The sequence below is a fragment of the Lissotriton helveticus genome, chromosome 1_1, assembly GCF_964261635.1.
Source record: "Lissotriton helveticus chromosome 1_1, aLisHel1.1, whole genome shotgun sequence".
In the NCBI taxonomy this organism is placed as follows: domain Eukaryota; kingdom Metazoa; phylum Chordata; class Amphibia; order Caudata; family Salamandridae; genus Lissotriton; species Lissotriton helveticus.
Window position 1 is genome coordinate 1,920,397,957 of NC_136057.1, and position 17,611 is coordinate 1,920,415,567.

At 44.0% G+C, this 17,611-nt stretch overlaps 1 protein-coding gene across 1 annotated transcript in view; it reads left to right on the top strand.

The window, feature by feature from the left end:
* Positions 1–17,611, top strand: part of RGS8 (regulator of G protein signaling 8) — a 366,769-nt gene that overhangs the window by 193,584 nt on the left and 155,574 nt on the right. Inside the window, exon 2 of the mRNA XM_078659241.1 lies at positions 10,077–10,178. Coding sequence (XP_078515367.1) covers positions 10,077–10,178 — 102 coding nt within the window. The remainder of the gene's footprint in view (positions 1–10,076; positions 10,179–17,611) is intronic.

Here is a 17,611-nt window from a genome sequence, read left to right on the forward strand (position 1 = left end):
TCCAACTTTGAGACAAAGACCCTCACTAGGTGTTTGCCAAAAATGCTAATTCCCCTATTAACAGGAGTTACTATTCAACTCAGGATTACACTGGACAACACCCAGGTCAAAGCGTATAGAATCATGCTCAGCCTTCCGTCCTCTACATCACCTTCTCAAATAAAGGCTGAAGTTTGGCCTCCTACGACAAGATCTAGCTAGGTATAGCGCTTATATCATGTGCTTGTATTGGATTAGAAGTGCCACCACAAACATGTTAAACTATCTGCTGTGGCAGGATATACAGCACAGGGAGCACTCCCAAGCCAGAAGCTACCTTCAGCTAGCCCTAGAATCTACCAAAATCACAGAACTATGGGATGCGCAAATTGGCAATCCTAACTTAAAAAAACTGGTCTAGAAAACCTTAAAACAAATTTCTTTGGTGGAGGACAAAGCAAACTTCTCAAACGGATTGCATGCCTAGATGACCCATAACTCCTATAAATCACTGGCTCCACAACTATTTTTCAACCAGGGTTACCCGAAGTCCATAAAAATGAACTTTCTGAGGTATAGGATGGGAATCTTTCCATGCGCTCAGCATTTTCTACCATGGCTAAGGACAATAGCACAATAGCCGTGCAGGTTGTACAAAACCAAACAAGGCGACATACTACACCTAATCTGCTTATGCAAGGAAATGCACCAAGCACGCCAACAGTTTCTTAAAGTACCCTGCAAACAAAAAGGCATCCGCACCAGGAGGCAAGTGGTGCTAGCCTGTCTAAACCCAGAAAATAAACAACTAAACTGCAGACTGGTAAAATTCCTTATGCTGGCTGAAACAACAAAAACTGAACCTGGCCATGGTACTGCAGTACACTGCTCACAGGAACATGTCCCAAACCAGATCACTATAAGGACATAATACCAGCAGTAAAGAGACAATCCTCGCATCAAGTGGAGAAAATTTGACCAATAGAAACATGAAGTAATTTATGGCTGGTCCAAAGGAACACGAGACTGCATTTTATAGCATCCAGTTATATAAGGATAAATACTATGTCTACAGTTAATTCTGATTTTAATTTGTAAAGATTAACCGAAGAATGTGTCTTAATTTGTTTCTAATCTAAAGATCTATAATTAAAGAAGCCTAAATGCATCCACCATTCCACTATTCTAGAACGTTCACTCCCCTCAAGGCATCCAAGGGTAATCAAGCATCTTTCTCCAGTTTCCCTGAACACATTACATGCATTAGAAACTCCACAATGGCTGGAGGCTAGAGAGGGCCATGAAGCTCTTTTTCTTACCAACACATTCTATTAGAACAGTTCACAATACGGTGCATTGCACACAAAGTTAAACATATTTGATCCTCTTGCTTGGGAAAGATAATTCAGTTACCAAGCACATAAAATAGTATGATCATATGACATCAGCATATTGGTAATCTTAGCTTTTATACATACTGACTAGTAAAGGCCGGGCCAGGTGGCTTAGTTGATCAATGTCTCCACTGCAGGGGCCTGTTCTAGACCTCATGGGTCCTTACTGAGGTCGATAACATGAGTACCATTGAGTTAGGTAACAAAAACATCTGCTATTTAGCGCCAAGATGCCCCTTTGGGGGTGAACGTGCGCTTTATAAATACACATGTTATGTTGAAGGACTTTGTAGGGCACTTTCGACATAAACGTTAGACTGGATGGAAATCACGACACACTTACTACTGCTGCATCCATTTGACTGCAACGCTTATTTAAAGTTAGTTAGTTGATCGAAGCTCAAGTGGCTCCAATCACCCATCTCAGATATTTTAAATGGTTCTTTAAGAGAAGTGGGGCGCTATTCATCTCTGGAATCACTGCTACCTTGGGTATGGGTAATTCGAGAGAGGGGGGATCCTCGTATTATAAGATAATGGGTGCTGAAATACGGGAATTGGTGTTTCTGCACTGATTCCTCCCTTGCTTCGCCAGGACGTCACTTTTGTGATATTCCCTGGCGCAGGAGCCATCTTTACGAGACAGCACTAAGCCATCCTTTATGGCTTAATGCCGCCTTGTAAATATTGTTCCCTTTAACCCAGTTTTCTGTGTTAAAGGGGCGTGCCATGCTTGTTGTAGGGGGAGTTCCCAGCAACATCCATGGCATTTTGACACTGTCACTGATTTACGAGAAATTGTAAATCTGAGGGCGCGCCAAAAACTTACGCCTCCCCAGGTGCGGCATAAGGGAGGCACAACGAGGAGACATATCTTTATTTCCCCTCATTTCTCCTTTTTCTATATTTGCTGCATTCGGCAGCACACATAGAATGAGGAAGATCCTCTTGTGATTGTTTTTGTCAGTAAGGTTTCCCTTCCTGCACAAAAATAATCATCCTTGCAACGCAGGCACCCTTGAACCATGGTGCAAAGAGGCCTGAGTTAGTGCACAACAGCCCATTGTGCGCCGGTGCAGGGAAAAGGACAGGAATGCGCCATATCTGATAGATATGGTGCATACCTACCGTTATCTTTTGCTGTAGTGCAGCGCTGTATGAAAGCGTGCGGCGCTGCCCTACGGCAAAACCTCTTAATTGGGGCCCTTAGTTTCTCCATTTTCATCCAGCATTTCATACTAACATTTCACCTACTGAAAAAATTCAGAGGCGTAATATAATCACACAACTTGGATTCCCAAAGGAAACGGTAACTCCTTTCACCAGCCTCATTGGGAATTACTGGCCACTTGAAATGAATCCCACTTTATATTCAATGTAGCAGTGTGAATTTGCCAGAGACAGTCATTTGTTGCCTTCGGCTAACATGCTCGCATATATTAAAAATGAACAATGTTAACTCATTACCAATTCATTCTAAATGTGGTATACATTTTGATACCAACTGCCCATCTATCCAGATTTACATACATTGGTGAATACACGCACATCTGGATAACCAGCCCTCTCATGACGGGTCAAATATGTTTTGCTGCAATGTAATACTTTCTTGAACTCTGTTGTCTATAATAACGTGTCACACTAAATAAATGTCTCTATAAGTCAACAATCTCTCCAATGTCTAACTGTTTTCAAGATATGGCTGTAGCGTTCTCCCCAGCCCGGGCACTAATAAATGACTGTGCCAGATATTTTACACGTCTTTATTCATCAGCGTCTTAATGCAAACTCTGCATTCGAAACCTGTCTTCTCTTACAAACATTCAAATGTTCACGTAATTAGTCTACGAAGTCTACTGGGAGTCAAAAGGGTTCTGTCACTTCTAACTCACAAGACACTGCAGGCATATTTACAAGGGTTCATCATCACCAGAACGTCACTATATATGGCATTCTGGTGGCGATAGGCCCTTTGCCTTATATATAAGGCGGTGTTAAACTACTTAATATGGCTTAACGCTGCCTTCTAAATAAGACCCCTTTTCAAGTAGCACTTAGCGTGACAATGAGTGTTGCAGAATGTGTTCTGCCTCGAAACCCATTGCTTTTGGAGAAACGAGGAGAAATGATTAATTTCTCTTAGTTTTTGCTGTTTCTATTTGTGCTGCATAATGCACTACACATAGAGAGAGCAAATCGGCATGAGTGATTGTTCATGTACAGGAAGGTTTCCCTTCCTGCATGTAAACAATAATTAAATAATGACGAGATGCAACTTCTATGTGTGCAGCACACATAGAAGTTACAAATCGCCATTAGTGATTGTTTATGTGCAGGAAGGGACACCTTCCTGCACATGAAAAATCATTCCCTGCAACGCAGACACCTTGCACTATGGTCCAAGGGTGCCTGCGTTGGTGCTATGCAGCTAGATTTTGAACCACAATTCCATTCTCTTCATGAGAGTGGCTGCTGTTCGCAAATCCTTACGCGTTACGGCCTTAGGGCCTTGATCACAGGTGAGTAGAATGCAGACACTAGGCGGTGCTTTTATCTAATCGCCCACGTGGATTGCACATAATACGTCTGTGCCCAGAATGCACCATTGTTGTTATTCAATGTCCCTGTCCATGGTGCTTATAAATATTGCTCAATAGCGTCATAATCGCCATAGTTAGGATCAGAAATGTTCAACAGTGCAACTGTATTGTTCAAAATAAAGTGCCCAAATGCTTGTTCAATCAAAAATAGCACAAAGATTTCATCTAGTTAGAAATGTGGAATTGTGAGAGAAAGGTTGTAACCTTTCTCATCTCCCTTTCTCACCTTGTAATGCAGAATATCAAAGCAAGTGCCATTACGTCTGTTCCGAGGCAAGCGGGTCATGCCCCCGATAAATGTAACCAGAACACATCAAGACTTCATTGCGGGGGCACCCAACACTGCAGGGTAGCTTCTGCGAGCAGGAATGAAGATCCTGATGCATTAATCCATAAAACAAAAGATGCAGTAGCCTGATTACAAAACCACAATTTCATTCTCTTCATGAGAGTGGCTCCTGTTTGCAAATCCTTATATGTATGTACACTTTACAACTCTTCAAGGAGTCACAAAAGTAAAAGATTCAGCATCAAAGGGAGCATCAGATTTTTGCTTTCTAAACCGTCAAGCAAGGACTCAATCTCCTCTCTTGAAAGTGATATCTTTCACATGGTGTCTTTTGTCAGCATATGCCTTCACTTTTTGTTTACGACTAGCATCTGTTGTATGAATATCTTCCTCAGTCTACGATGTTCTGTTGGTCCATCGAGGCAACTTAGTCGTCATTGCTCTCCCGAACATCAGGGCTGCAGTGTTTTCCCCTGTAGTGTAATGAGGTGTTAATCGGTAAGCTTGAAGGCTAGTTTTCAGAGCCACTTTAAGGTTGAGTCTCTCTAATACATCACGTTCAGCAGCTTTCTTGAGAGTACCCATGAAACGTCCGACAGGAGTAATTTTCTGATGCTTCACATTGAGATGGTTAAGAAAGTCTGTGAACTCTTAATTATTGAATGGTGGTTTGTTATCAGATTTCAAAATCACAGAAACACCCCATGTTGCAAAAATACCATATAACCTTTCAATAACTTTTTGATGAATGAGGGATGAAAGATCTTTTATCAAGGGAAAACAGGAGCATTCATCAATCACTACCATTATGTGTTGTCCGTTATCAAGAGGACCAAAGAAATCAACATAAATGCTTTCCGAAGCATGGTTCTGCAGTTCTGACATGTTTAAGGGGTGTTGAGTGACCTTGGATGAGAGACAGTTGCAGAAATGACAGGCCTTCATCTCTCTTTCAATGCTTCTGTCGAGATGAGGAAACCAGACTCGATCTCTGCAAGCGTGTTTGGTGGCAATGATTCCTTTATGTCTCTCATGGCCCACCTTGTCCTTTACTGTCCAGAATACTCATTTGTGAATCTCCAGGATGAGATCTTCTTGAGTTACAGGCAGTCCATCTCTAACATTCTTAAATGTAAAATATTCACTATTTCTGGTCAGTGGTTGAAAGTGCTGGTTTCAGGATTGGTGAGTAAAAATGTCTTTCAGTTCTATCATGGCTCATGGCAGTGACAATGAGTTCCAATGACATGGCAGCTGGCTTGCTCCATTTCAAAATGAAGTTTATGTAGGATTCACCTGTCTTAGGTGGGTTACCAAGGCATTGTAATGGGACTCTTGAGAAATAGTCAGCAGGATTTTGCTCTTTCCCTGGACGATGTACAATGGTATAGTTGCATTCTTTTAATCTCAAACCCCAATGTACAACACGAGGAGGCATCTTGGCTTTTGGATTTCCAAATATTGTCAACAAAGCCTGATGATCAGTCACTGCTGTGTAAGGTTTTCCATTTAAAAACACATGGAAGTATTCACAAGCCCACACCACTGCCAAGCTCTCTTTCTCAGGTTGTGAATAAGCATGTTCAGTTTGGGACAAGCTTTTCCTGGCATAAGCTACTAAACGTTTTTTTGCATTTGGCTGTCCATTGTGTTGTGCAAGTATTGCACCAAATCCAACAGGGCTAACATCTACTACAACCTCTGTATGCAGCTTAGGATCAAAGTAGGCCATTTTAGTGGCATTCTCGATGGCTTGTTTGATTCTCTGGAAACTCTGATCATATTCATGTGACCAGTGAAACAACAATTTTTTTCTTGTTAGTTCTTTCCGCAGAGCAAGGACCATGGCAAAGTCTTCTTTGTACCTAGAACAGTAACTGGCCATGCCAAGGAATGAACGTAACATGGAAATATACTGTGGAGCACTGGCAGTAGGCATAGCTTGCACTTAAGCTGGATCAGGTGTCAGGCTCCAATCAGAAACGATATGACCAATGAATTTCAACTTTGTTTTATGGAATTCACACTTATCAGCATTTCGAGTTCGACCAGCATCAGTTAGCAAACGACAGACATGCACAAAAGCCTTGTCATCAGTATTAATAAAAGCATTCACAACAGGCTATAATACATTGAATGATGTCTTGAAAAAGCTCAGCAACAGATTTCACACCAAAGCTCAGTTGCATGTACCAAAATAGACCAATGTGTTTTGAAAAAGTTGTAATTTATCTACAATCTTCTTCCAGTTCCAACTAGTGATATCCTTTGTTTAAGTTGAGATGAAAGAGATCTTTGCACCATTCAATTGGGTTATCATGACAGCAAGATGCTAACCAGGATGTCATTCTCGCTCAATTGCCTTATTGGCTACACACATGTCAATGCATATGGGCCCATATCCTTCATTGTCCTTTTTAGGCATTATCACTATGGGAGAGACCTAAGGAGTTGGCCCAGTGGATCGCTGTATTATGTCATGTTTGAGTAAGGACTCAAGTTCTTTTTGATCAGCTTCTTGCAACTGAAAAGCAACTCTTCTATGCCTCTGAGAAACAGGATGAATATCTTTATATATATGTAACTACTTTCATAGTCTTGAATTTACCTAGCCGATTAAATAACAAAAGAACTGACTTACTATTTCATGATGCACATTCATGTTGTAGTTCACAGAGATCAGTCCCATATCGGCAGCCAGTGTTAAAACTGAGCAGACAGGCACTTGAAGTACATGAATGAATGCTTGTACGCTTGTTTTCTTGTGCTTCATTACAGCCACAAATGATCCTTGATTGTTTAGTGGCATTGATGCAGCCCACATATAAACTTTAGGTTTTGATAGTGCAAAATGGGGCAACTGAAGCAGCTTATGGTATTTTTCCTCTGGCATTATGGCAATCGAAGCACCACTCTCAATGAAGAAAGGTTTCCAACATCCATTTATTTTCAATGTGATCTTCAGACAATGTTTGAATTTTTTTGGTGCTTTACGTGTCGACTTCTCTTTATCTGGTGTTTTTCTTCACATGCGACCAGCCCTACATGTGCTCATCTCTCCGATTTAAACATTGACATTGCACAACTATCATCATTACTTTCACAGGAAACTAAGGCTGAGTAATTCTTTGACAATAATTTAGAGGATGATCAACCTCGTTTGCTGTTGATTTGTCTCAATTGGTTTTGCCAGTTGGCCTGATGGGCGTGCATCAAATGCCGCTAGTGGAGAGTGTGGGTGGTCATTATGTTTTCATGGCATGAGGCACTAGCTTTCTCATTTGACCTGCACACTGCAACAAAATGGTTCCCTTTACCACAGCCGTTGCAAATATGTCCAATAGCAGGACACTTTCCTCCATATGGAAACAAATGTCCACACCTGAAGCTCAACTTCTCCTTCTTGGAGATACTACTCAGTGTTTTTCTGCCTTTTGCTTGGCTTAATTTTCCTGCTCGTGGCCTCTAGCCTCGCTGTCAGCTCTCTCCTCAGCTCTAGCAGCCCCAAGGACTCCCTTAAAGCTAAGAGTCTCTTTTAACATTTGTCTTCTAAATGAATCTGACAGACATCCATCAGTGACTCTGAGACATATAGCTTCCTAATAATTAAACTTGTTACATTTACAGTGTTTGATGAGCTTATCCAGTCTCTCCACAAATTGTTTGATGGTTTCAAACACTTTCTGTTGTTCCTGACTAAACAAGTGTCTTTTACACCATCTCCAGCAAGATTTTTGAGGTACGTAATAATCTTTTTGTCATCACTGACATTGATTGCATCAATGAATTCTTCACATGCCTCTAGCCACGCAGTCCATCGTTTTCCATTATTTTGTTTCTTGGCAGGATCAAATGTGGAGGGCGTTTTTAGGAAAGTGGCTGCATGTTAACCATTCATGAGATTTGCTGAACCTGAGGGAGGAGTCTTTAGTGAGATTGTGTGTTGTCAACTAGAACTTTTTGCTATCACTGCTATCCTGGAAGCCATGTGCTGTGCTGGCCTCTAGGGCATCTTTGACAATCAATGGAACCTTGACCTCCCTTACGGTCTCCATTTGAATCCTTTCATTTGGTGGACATCTTTGGAGTTGTTCCGAGCCACCACCCAGCAGCTTTTGTGGCTCACTGTTTTCTTTAAGGAGAGCTCTTTAAACACAACCACGATGCCTCTTCTGGGGTTCAGCAACTGGCACTGAGGTCGTACAACTCCCTCGATGTAAGTTGTGGTGAGTCTTCAATCTCTATTACATTTGAAACACTTGTCCGATCTTTGCCTGGCAGTGCTTCATATTGTAGTTTTAGTATAATGTATTGTATTATGTTACATAGTAGCACAGTACCTTTATTTGCGGCCTTCTCATTCAGTTCTCGGCCATCAACATATATATTTCCCACCAAAGCCTTTGTTATTTTCAAATGCTTTTTGCAGGCTGAGGTTGTGCTGTAACTCCACATATGCCAATGTTGATTCAGCACTTTGACTGTGGCACACGTGGCATGTACAAGCAGTTTGCTAGACCACAACAAGCTCTCTGGGAGAGCACTGTCAATCTTTGGGGTACTTGTTCCTTACTCATCACCAGTTGTAGCGTTTTCCCAGCACAATCACTCATAAATGACTGTGCCACAGACAGAGGGTAGTTTTACACATATTTATTCATCAGCGTGTTAATGCAAATTCAATATTTGAAACCGGTCGTCCCTTCCCAACAATCGAACGTTCACGTAATCAGTCTATGGAGTCCATCGGGAGCCAAAAGGGTTCTTTCACTGCTAACTCTCTATAATAGTGCTAGAAAAAGCATAACCAAATATTACACATTGCTACACTCAGTATCCTAGCGTAATGGTTAGACAAGGCTGATGCAAAAGTATAAGACAATGTCTAGGCTATTCGTCCAGAATGAGATTTATTTGAGGCACCACTTGTATCCATAAACTGCCCTAATATCAAACACTAAGCCACTAACAAAGTCAACTATACCAGATCAAGGAAGATTTCACCTTTGGATCTCGGTAGCTGTTCCAAGAAAAGTTCCAAGTTTCCTGGTTGTTTGAAAATGAATGGGTTCCTTAATTGTTTTTAGAATGTTTAAAGATTGGCTGAAGATGCTGAAATGGTGACCAAAAGCAATGCATCTAATGTTCGGGGGATTTGGAGCCCTTGTGCTGTGCAAATTGTTTCACCCATTGCCTCTTTAGTGGGGGTTTTGTATGTATATTTGTGCACAAACTTGCAAGATTTTCATGTTTGACAGTTAATCATTTTTTGTGTTTCCAGTTTATAATGGATTATTAGGCCTCAAAACTGAGGCTAGCCTTAATTCTGTCTGATCTATGACAAAGTATTTCTTTCATACACTTTGTTAATTAAAATGAACGGGGGTTTTCTCGATATTGGAAAGGTTTTTTCCTGTAAAGTGGATACTTTCATATGACTGTACAGAGCCCGCACGCGAGCTAGAGAGTCGTACCCAGAGACAGGTCGGGTCAATGTTTTTGAAGGTCTCTTTATTTTGCATTGGGAATAGCTGGTCTTCTGAGTACTCCAAAAGTGCATGTCAATGGGAGACAGAGTAATTGAAACTTGTTATATACATTCTCAATATTGGATAGAAGAAAAATCATCAAATATCAATCTGAAAAAGATCACAAATTAGAAACACTTGTGTTGCAGCATGCTAGAAGATTTGAGATCTGGTGAATTTTGAATCTGAATTGTGGTAGCAGCTGTAAGTGATCTTGCTGAGTGGAAAGCTGTTCATTTGAAGTGGTGTTCACTGACTATATGTCTTTCTCTGGTGTTGTCTCCAGGGGGAGTGGAATGAGGACTCGCCTGGGATGCCTCTCACACAAGACCGACTCCTGCAGCGACTTCTCCGCAATCCTGCTTGAGAAACCAAGCCGAGCTCTAAAGTGAGTGTCATTTAATTGGATGAGAATATCAACTGTTGCAACTGTGCTTGGAATCGGGATATATTCGGGGACCTTTATTAAAAGAGATTTATTACTTTGAAAAGCTCAGGAACCCATACCCACTTCTGCTACCCAACCAGATAACGCTAATTGTACAAACTGTGAGAAATGGAATCTATATCCTTAACTAGTTTGTGAAGCCTAAAATCTAAACAATTGTATGTATAAATGAGAAAGAAGTAGTGATGAAGGTTATGTTTCTGAGCAGCTGAAGTATGCTGTAGGAACAGATGCATACCTTCAAGAACAAATCAGATCTTTTTACACATCAATGCGCAGCATTAGTAAACGTGGCTTTAAATATGATGTTTCGAAATGATTTAACATAATTTAATACAATTATAGAAATGACCTTTTAAAAAAAAACACTATTTTGTTGTAAGTCAATTTACTATACTGTCTAATATTGCCTTCTTGACTGTCCTCATTCTAAGGCCTCAGGAAGGGCTATTCTGAAATAGCCATGTCTTAAGTAGTTTGCGCAACAAGACTCTTGCATGGATGATCTCTGGGAGGGTAGGGAGTTCTACAGCTTGGCAACATAAAAGACCGTCCTCCCATCTCGATCTTCTGATAGACTGGCATTTGGCAAGGAGGGCATTATAGGAGCGAAGAGTTCACTCAGGGACATAGGGAGAAATCGGGGGAGCCGGTGATAAGCGGCCCGGTGTTCAGAAAGGCCCTATGAGTACTGCAAGAGGATTAAACTTAATACTTTCAGCCTCTGGAAGACAAAGCAGAGATTTGAAACTATGGCAGGCGGAGTGATGTTTGGGGTCATTGTAAAGAATACAAGCTGCAGCATTCTGTACTACTTGCAGTTTCCTCAGGGTCCTTTTGGGGGCTCCCAAATAGAGTGAATTTCCTTAGTCCAGGCGAGAGAGTATAGGGGCCTGGACCACTAGTCTCCTGGAGAGTGGTGGAAGCAAAGAAAGGATTTTTCTGAGCATCCTAAAGATGCCAAAGCATGATGCTAAGACATTGTTGCCTGGGCCTTCAAATTTAAGGAAGAATCCAGCAATACACCTTGGCTTTATATGGCTGGTTTGGGAACAGGTGCAGGTCCTAGGCAGTTTGACCAACTCAGCTCCATCAGAGGGTTAGAATTATTGCCCGGTATCAGGAGCTCTTAATATCTTATGCTATTTAATGCTGCTGCTAGCTAGCATGAGGCATAGGAGAGAAAAGTGGGAGAGAAAGCGCTATGTTTGCAATGATTGTACTTACATTGCCACACTTACCATTGAGAATGCTCATGGTAATTAAGGTTGTGGTTTGAGAACTGATCTATAAGAAGGTTACAAAGATTAGAGTGAAAAACTTGAGCCCTTCAAGGATAGCCAAGGCACATAGATAGTAAACTGAGAGATGTTGCAACAGCACTCACAGAACTCCACCAAACTGGTTCCAAGTTCTAGTGAATTGCTGAGGTACTGTCAAGTTACTGTGAAGCCCCCTAAGTAGTGTGCAAGGGTTCTTCAGAATCATCAACCAAATCTAAGGTGCAGCCTACATGGAGACCACCCATGTGCAAGGTATATTCCCAGTATAGGTCTCTGTATTTGGTAGCACTCCAATTAAACATGTTTAAAAAAATGAATTGATGAAGAATGTGTGAGCTAAACCAGTTAGTAGTGGCTATTTTGTAGAAGAAATTATTTTAGAGTGGACAGAAATCATCAGGAACAACAGAGAGGGAGGTAATTGGTAGTGATCTCAGTATCTTTATCTGAGAACTCTGTGGGTTGTTGACAAGTGAAGTTGCTAAGGAATACTCATATACTTACTTACTTTAATATAAGTAATATATACCAGAGCTTGATAATATAGTTATTACAACTGAATATAAGTTAGTGTAGTTAGGACGTTTTGGCCTACATTAAGTCAGATGGAGTGTTCCAACACTACTAGATTTTCTGTGAGACTTAGAAAAAAGAATTGTACAGACTTCCATGTCTACCTCTGATGGTTCCCTGCCCCAGGATGTCCCATGGATGCAACATCTGATCTCAAGCTTGAACATGTTTGTCATTGCTCACACCTCATCTGTTCAACAACTGGTTATATTGTTTTGATGATGGATGTAGCTTACAACACTGTACACCTCACAACCTGGAGAACAGGAATGTATGTAAACCTGAAAGTTGGAAAAAGAATTAGGAGATAGATGTGGACATTAGTCATGATATGGGTTTGCAATATCTGTCATGAAAGCAGGATGACAGTTAAGACAATTTAAACAAGTAGGGCCTTATTTACCAGTCCCTTGCACCGCTGGTGTGTCACTTTTTGTGATGCACCGGCAGTGCATTTTTCTGCCCCATATTTATTAGGACAGGAAAAGCGACCCTGTATGGCTTTTCCTGTCCTTGTAAATACAGCCCCTTCGAACGCAGCACTTTGCGTGAAAGGGGCGTTCCATGGGTGTTGCGGTGGGTGTTACAACGCAACACCCAGGGAACCTGACACATTTCCAGATTTATAAGAAATCGTAAACCTGGAAATGTGTCTGAATGCTACGCCTCCCAGGGGAGGGGTAGGGAGGTCCAATCAGGCGAAATTTATTCATTTCTTCTCCTTTTTATTCCTCTTTCTATGTGTGCTGCATTTTGCAGCACACATAGAACGAGGAAATCACCTATTATGATTGTTTATGTGCAGGAAGGTGTTTCAAGGATATGACGGAACCCTTTACTCTCACCTGCGCTGGCGCACAATGGCTGCCATGCGCCAACACAGGCACACTTGCGCCATGGTGAAAGGTGACTGTGTTGCAGAGTTGAATGATGCTGTGCAGGAAGGAACACCTACCTGCTCAAAATCAATCCAGGGTATTTCCTCTTTCTCCGTGTGCTGCAGAATGCTGCACATATAGAAAAAGTGAAAAAAGAGGAGAAATGAAAACATTTACCTCGTAGCACATCCCAAACGCTACCCTTGAGGTGGTGTTAGATTCTGACCCATTCCGCAGGTTTACAGTTTCTCGTAAACCTGGGAATTCTTCAAATTCCATTGGTTTGACGTGGGAACACCCACAGCAACACCCACAGCAGCACCCATTGAACGCCCCTTTCACACTGTTTAATGCGTGAAAGAGGCACCTAGTTAAAAGTCCATGAAAAGCCACGTAAAGTGGCTTTACATGGCCTTGTAAACATGCGTTGACCCATTGCGCCACTGTAACATCAAACAAGTGATGCCACTGCATTTGAAGAGTGCCACTAGGGCCTAATAAATGGGGCCCTTGGATAATAGAAGAACTCCCTCAATTTATCCTTAGCAAGGTCAACGATGCCATCGACCTCCTGCCATTGCAGCTCGGAGCATCAAGGAGACCACCACCCTTGAGATGCGTCGCTCACTTGAACAACTGCTCCGTTCCCTTTCCGTGACAACTGGACCTGATCTCCTCCAAGTTCTGACCTCGGTACACCTGATCTTCAGCAACAGGAAGCTGAAGACCAGGAACCGCAGAAAGCCAGAGACTCTCCAGAGCTGTCTGTAACCGTGGAAGAATGAGATACGAGCAACAAATCAACATTCAATTAGATTATCTGCCATCTTAGAAGTCACATCCGGGAGCTACATGGACTCTGCACCGGATGACCACGTAGCAGTGGAGCCCACGTCGTTGGGGGAGTGTTCAGAGAAAGTGTTGGGATCCTGTCTCTGAGTGTGATTGCCCATTGTTGCCTCCCCATGCCATGCCTTCCGCCTCTCTTGTACAACATGCTGCAGATTGGGGGTGGCTTGTAGTTGTCGCGGGGACGCCTGCCCCTCCTACACCTCCCAGTATGACTGGCTCCACAAATGACAGTTTTTTCCACAGACCCTTCACCCCCTGTCCGCAGCACCTGGCAACCAGTAGATTGCAGCCAGGTCCAGACCTGTTCAGCGCCGTCAATGATTTGCGTGTCAACATCTGATATCACTCGCAGCCTTTACAGGTAGAGGAGGGAGTATTTGATGTCCAACTCTCAGAGGCATCGCTTAAACCACTAGAGATAAGACCCTCTTCCTCTGCATCCCTGTGGCGTAGTGAGGGAAGAAAATAAATGTGGCATTATCCACTTTCATCTCCCCCAGCTTGTATACCTCCCTAAGGGCAGCATCACGATCCCTGTAGGAGGCGGAAGAGAAACGGTCTAGGACCTGTCCCCGGCAGCGGGTGGCTCTCCGGCACTAGATGGGTCTACTCCTCAACAACAAATGGGGAGAGTGCTCCTGCTGGCAGTAGTTCACGCAACCATGTCTCAGTATATGCCACTGCATCAGCCCCTTCTGCTCCCTCAGGCAGACCGAACACCCTCACATTGTTATACTGGGAGTGGCCCTCTACATCCTCCGCTGTTCTTGCCAGTGACTTCACAGGTGCCATTAGCTGATTCACCTCCAACGCTGCACTCAGGGTACTCGGGAGGCCTTTGGCCACTTCCTGCTCAATGTTGTGTACCTGTAAGTCAGCTTGTGATGATCTGCATGCTCCAGGGTGAAGTCAACTGTGATTGTGTCTATGTGGCCCTCAAAAGAAGTGCCCGTTCGAGAGAGGTACCCACAGTGAGTACAGAGTCTAGTTTGGATTCCAAGCTGTCCACTGCCAGGGATCCCCAGCTGCTCGATTCACTGACACGGAAGAGTGGCCAAGGGGCCAAATGTCGATGACGCCCCCATACGCAGGTGGGCCATTGTTGCACCAGACACCCAGGCACTATGTATTGAATGCGGTGCAGTGCAGTGTGGGCAGCTGGCCCCACTCCTACAGTCAGGTGTATGCTAACCTTTAATCATCATTCGGAAGGCACCTGTGGAAATCCCCCGTACACCCATGAGCTCACAACCAGGGGCACGGTGTGCGCCACCCACAGACGCTAGGTCTGGACCCAACTCGACCCTTGGGCCTCCTGCGCTCCGTGTCTCACCTTTTCCTCACCTGGATATCGACACCGGGGTTCAGTCCACCGTGCTCCCACTGAATCTGTGACTCAGCCAGCAGGTGCCTCAGCTATGCGGGATTTCACAAGCCTGGGTACAGCAGTTGCTGCCAAGTCTTCTGGGGAACCTCCCCATGCAGGTAGTGTCCCCTTAGGCGTGAAGTTGCAGCACTCCCACCACACAAGTTTGGCGCAGCTCAGGGGCCTCACCCTCCATAGCGTCTTGGCAGTGCCACAAACTCCGACCTGTAATGCAGAAAGGCATGGCCCACCATTGGCAATCTCTTTTGTGCACCCTGATGTGGTGGTGGCACGTGTTATGAATGCAGAACTCCCTACGTCGGTGCGCAGGACTGCCTCTACTGATCACAACTCCAAGGGGCCCCAGGCGGTCTGCTCACACAAGTCAGCAACATGTCTTCGCAACCAGGTAAGGGTGATCACCGATGCCTCAATGTCTACCGCCACGCTCCACAGGCTTGGGCCTGACGCATTCCACCTCCATGTCAGGTGGCAGAGACTTTTATTTCCACAGCACCACCGACTCCCTCTCCGGGTCTCAGATGCAGGCCCAGTGAGGCCTCCGGGCCCCGGAGACTGTCCGCGTTTCAAGGCATTGGCAGTCATAGTCAGGGCCGGACTGGTAAGTCCGGGCACCGGGCAATCACCCGATTGACTGGATGGGGTGGGGGCTGGTTTTATGCCAGGGGGCCGGTTTTGTGCCAGGGGGCAGGTTTGGAATTGGACCCTTGGTGACGGTCCGTGACCGTCACTGAGTTCAGTAGCAGCTAAATCTGCTGCATAATTAATGCATAATGCTGGTAGTATTCCCACAAATAATTTATTAAATAAATCATAAATGCACCTGCTGCTGCAGTGCTCAGGCAGATGATGATCCATTGCGCGCGCAGTGCGCAGATGTCTCCTTAGCCCGGCCACTGCGTATGCGCACGGCCGGCATGCCGAGGTGTAGTTCACCCCTTATTGTGGGGTCTGGATTCTGAGATCATGCGCATTAGGGCCAGGCTCACGCAAAGTGCGCGTGCGAGGTCAAGGAGGCAGACCACAGGCATCGATCTCGTGATCTCCGAGGCAGTCACAAGTCAACGCCACGCAGAGAAAAAGAGCGAGGCACAACATTTTATTATATCTAGCCCCCTGGCCCCCTATCTGCAGGTGAGTCTACCGTCCGGTCCAGTCGTTTAAGTTGCAATGCATGTTGTGTCAGGCCTGCAGTGCATGATGTTGTAATCCCTGATCATCATGGGGCAGGCCAGGGCACTGTCTGGGCTTGGGCCGCAGGGTCGTAACACAGGCCCGCAGCCCCCGCGGTGCGGGGGCCCCCAACCTCCAGGGTGGCCCCCTCAGCTGAGGGGTAAGTGTCAGAGGGTACATCAGAGGAGGGGGATTTGGGATGGTGTGTGGGGTCGGATGCCTGAAGGGGGATTGCGAGGCAAAAGAGGGTTAAACAGAGGAGGGTTTTAAGAGGAGCGTGGGGCTGAGTTGAAATGAGGCCGACGGTGGCGTGTAGATGTGGGCCAAGAATGTTGTTGTGTCAATCAATCAATCAATCAGAGTACTTGTAAAGCCTGCTACTTACCTGTGAGGGTCTCAAGGCGCTGAGGGGAGGGGGGTGCCGCTACTGCTCGAAGAGCCAGGTCTTGAGGAGTCTTCTGATACTATGTTTACTTGCAGTGGTGTGCCACGGGGAGTTTGATGAGAAGTCTTAGTGGGGCGCAGGTGTGTTGGGATATGTGTGCCGTGACTGTCTTTAACTACAAAAAAGTGCCAATGCTGCTAGTATTAGTAAATCTATCTATGTGTCTTCCTCACACACGAATAGAACACTATGTGAGCAGTATCTGGTTTTTATGAATCAATCTTTTTGATTTTTATTTTATTTCAAATTGTCATTTTTTCATTTACTTTTTACAAATTTAACATATTTTGAAGAAACGTTTAAAACAAACATAACATAAACGGACATATTCTTAATCACTATTATACCACATCCCCTTCATATCATTCATACACACTATCACTAAAGATCTTTGTCTGACGTACTCTACACACACTCACGCTCGTAACACTCTAGTATCAAAAATATTTTTACACAGATTATATACAATTTTTGAGAAACCATAGAATGTAATTTCTATGAAGTTATGATGCCCAAGCTTACCATCCCTTGTACCCTGAAAGCAGGAACCTAGGGGCATATTATCAACAAATAGCGATATTTATCGCTAAGTAGGCTTAGAGACACTTTTTTTATCGCCTCGCATCGCCGGATTTTATCGCAGAGATAACGTGCTATTAGCAACGTTTTTCTCTGAAGCGATAAAATTTCCGGCGATATTCACGCATTAACGCCAATACGGTCTTAGCCAGAATATCCACCTCCCCTTGGATATAATGGCTAAGAACTGGTCTGAGGAGGCG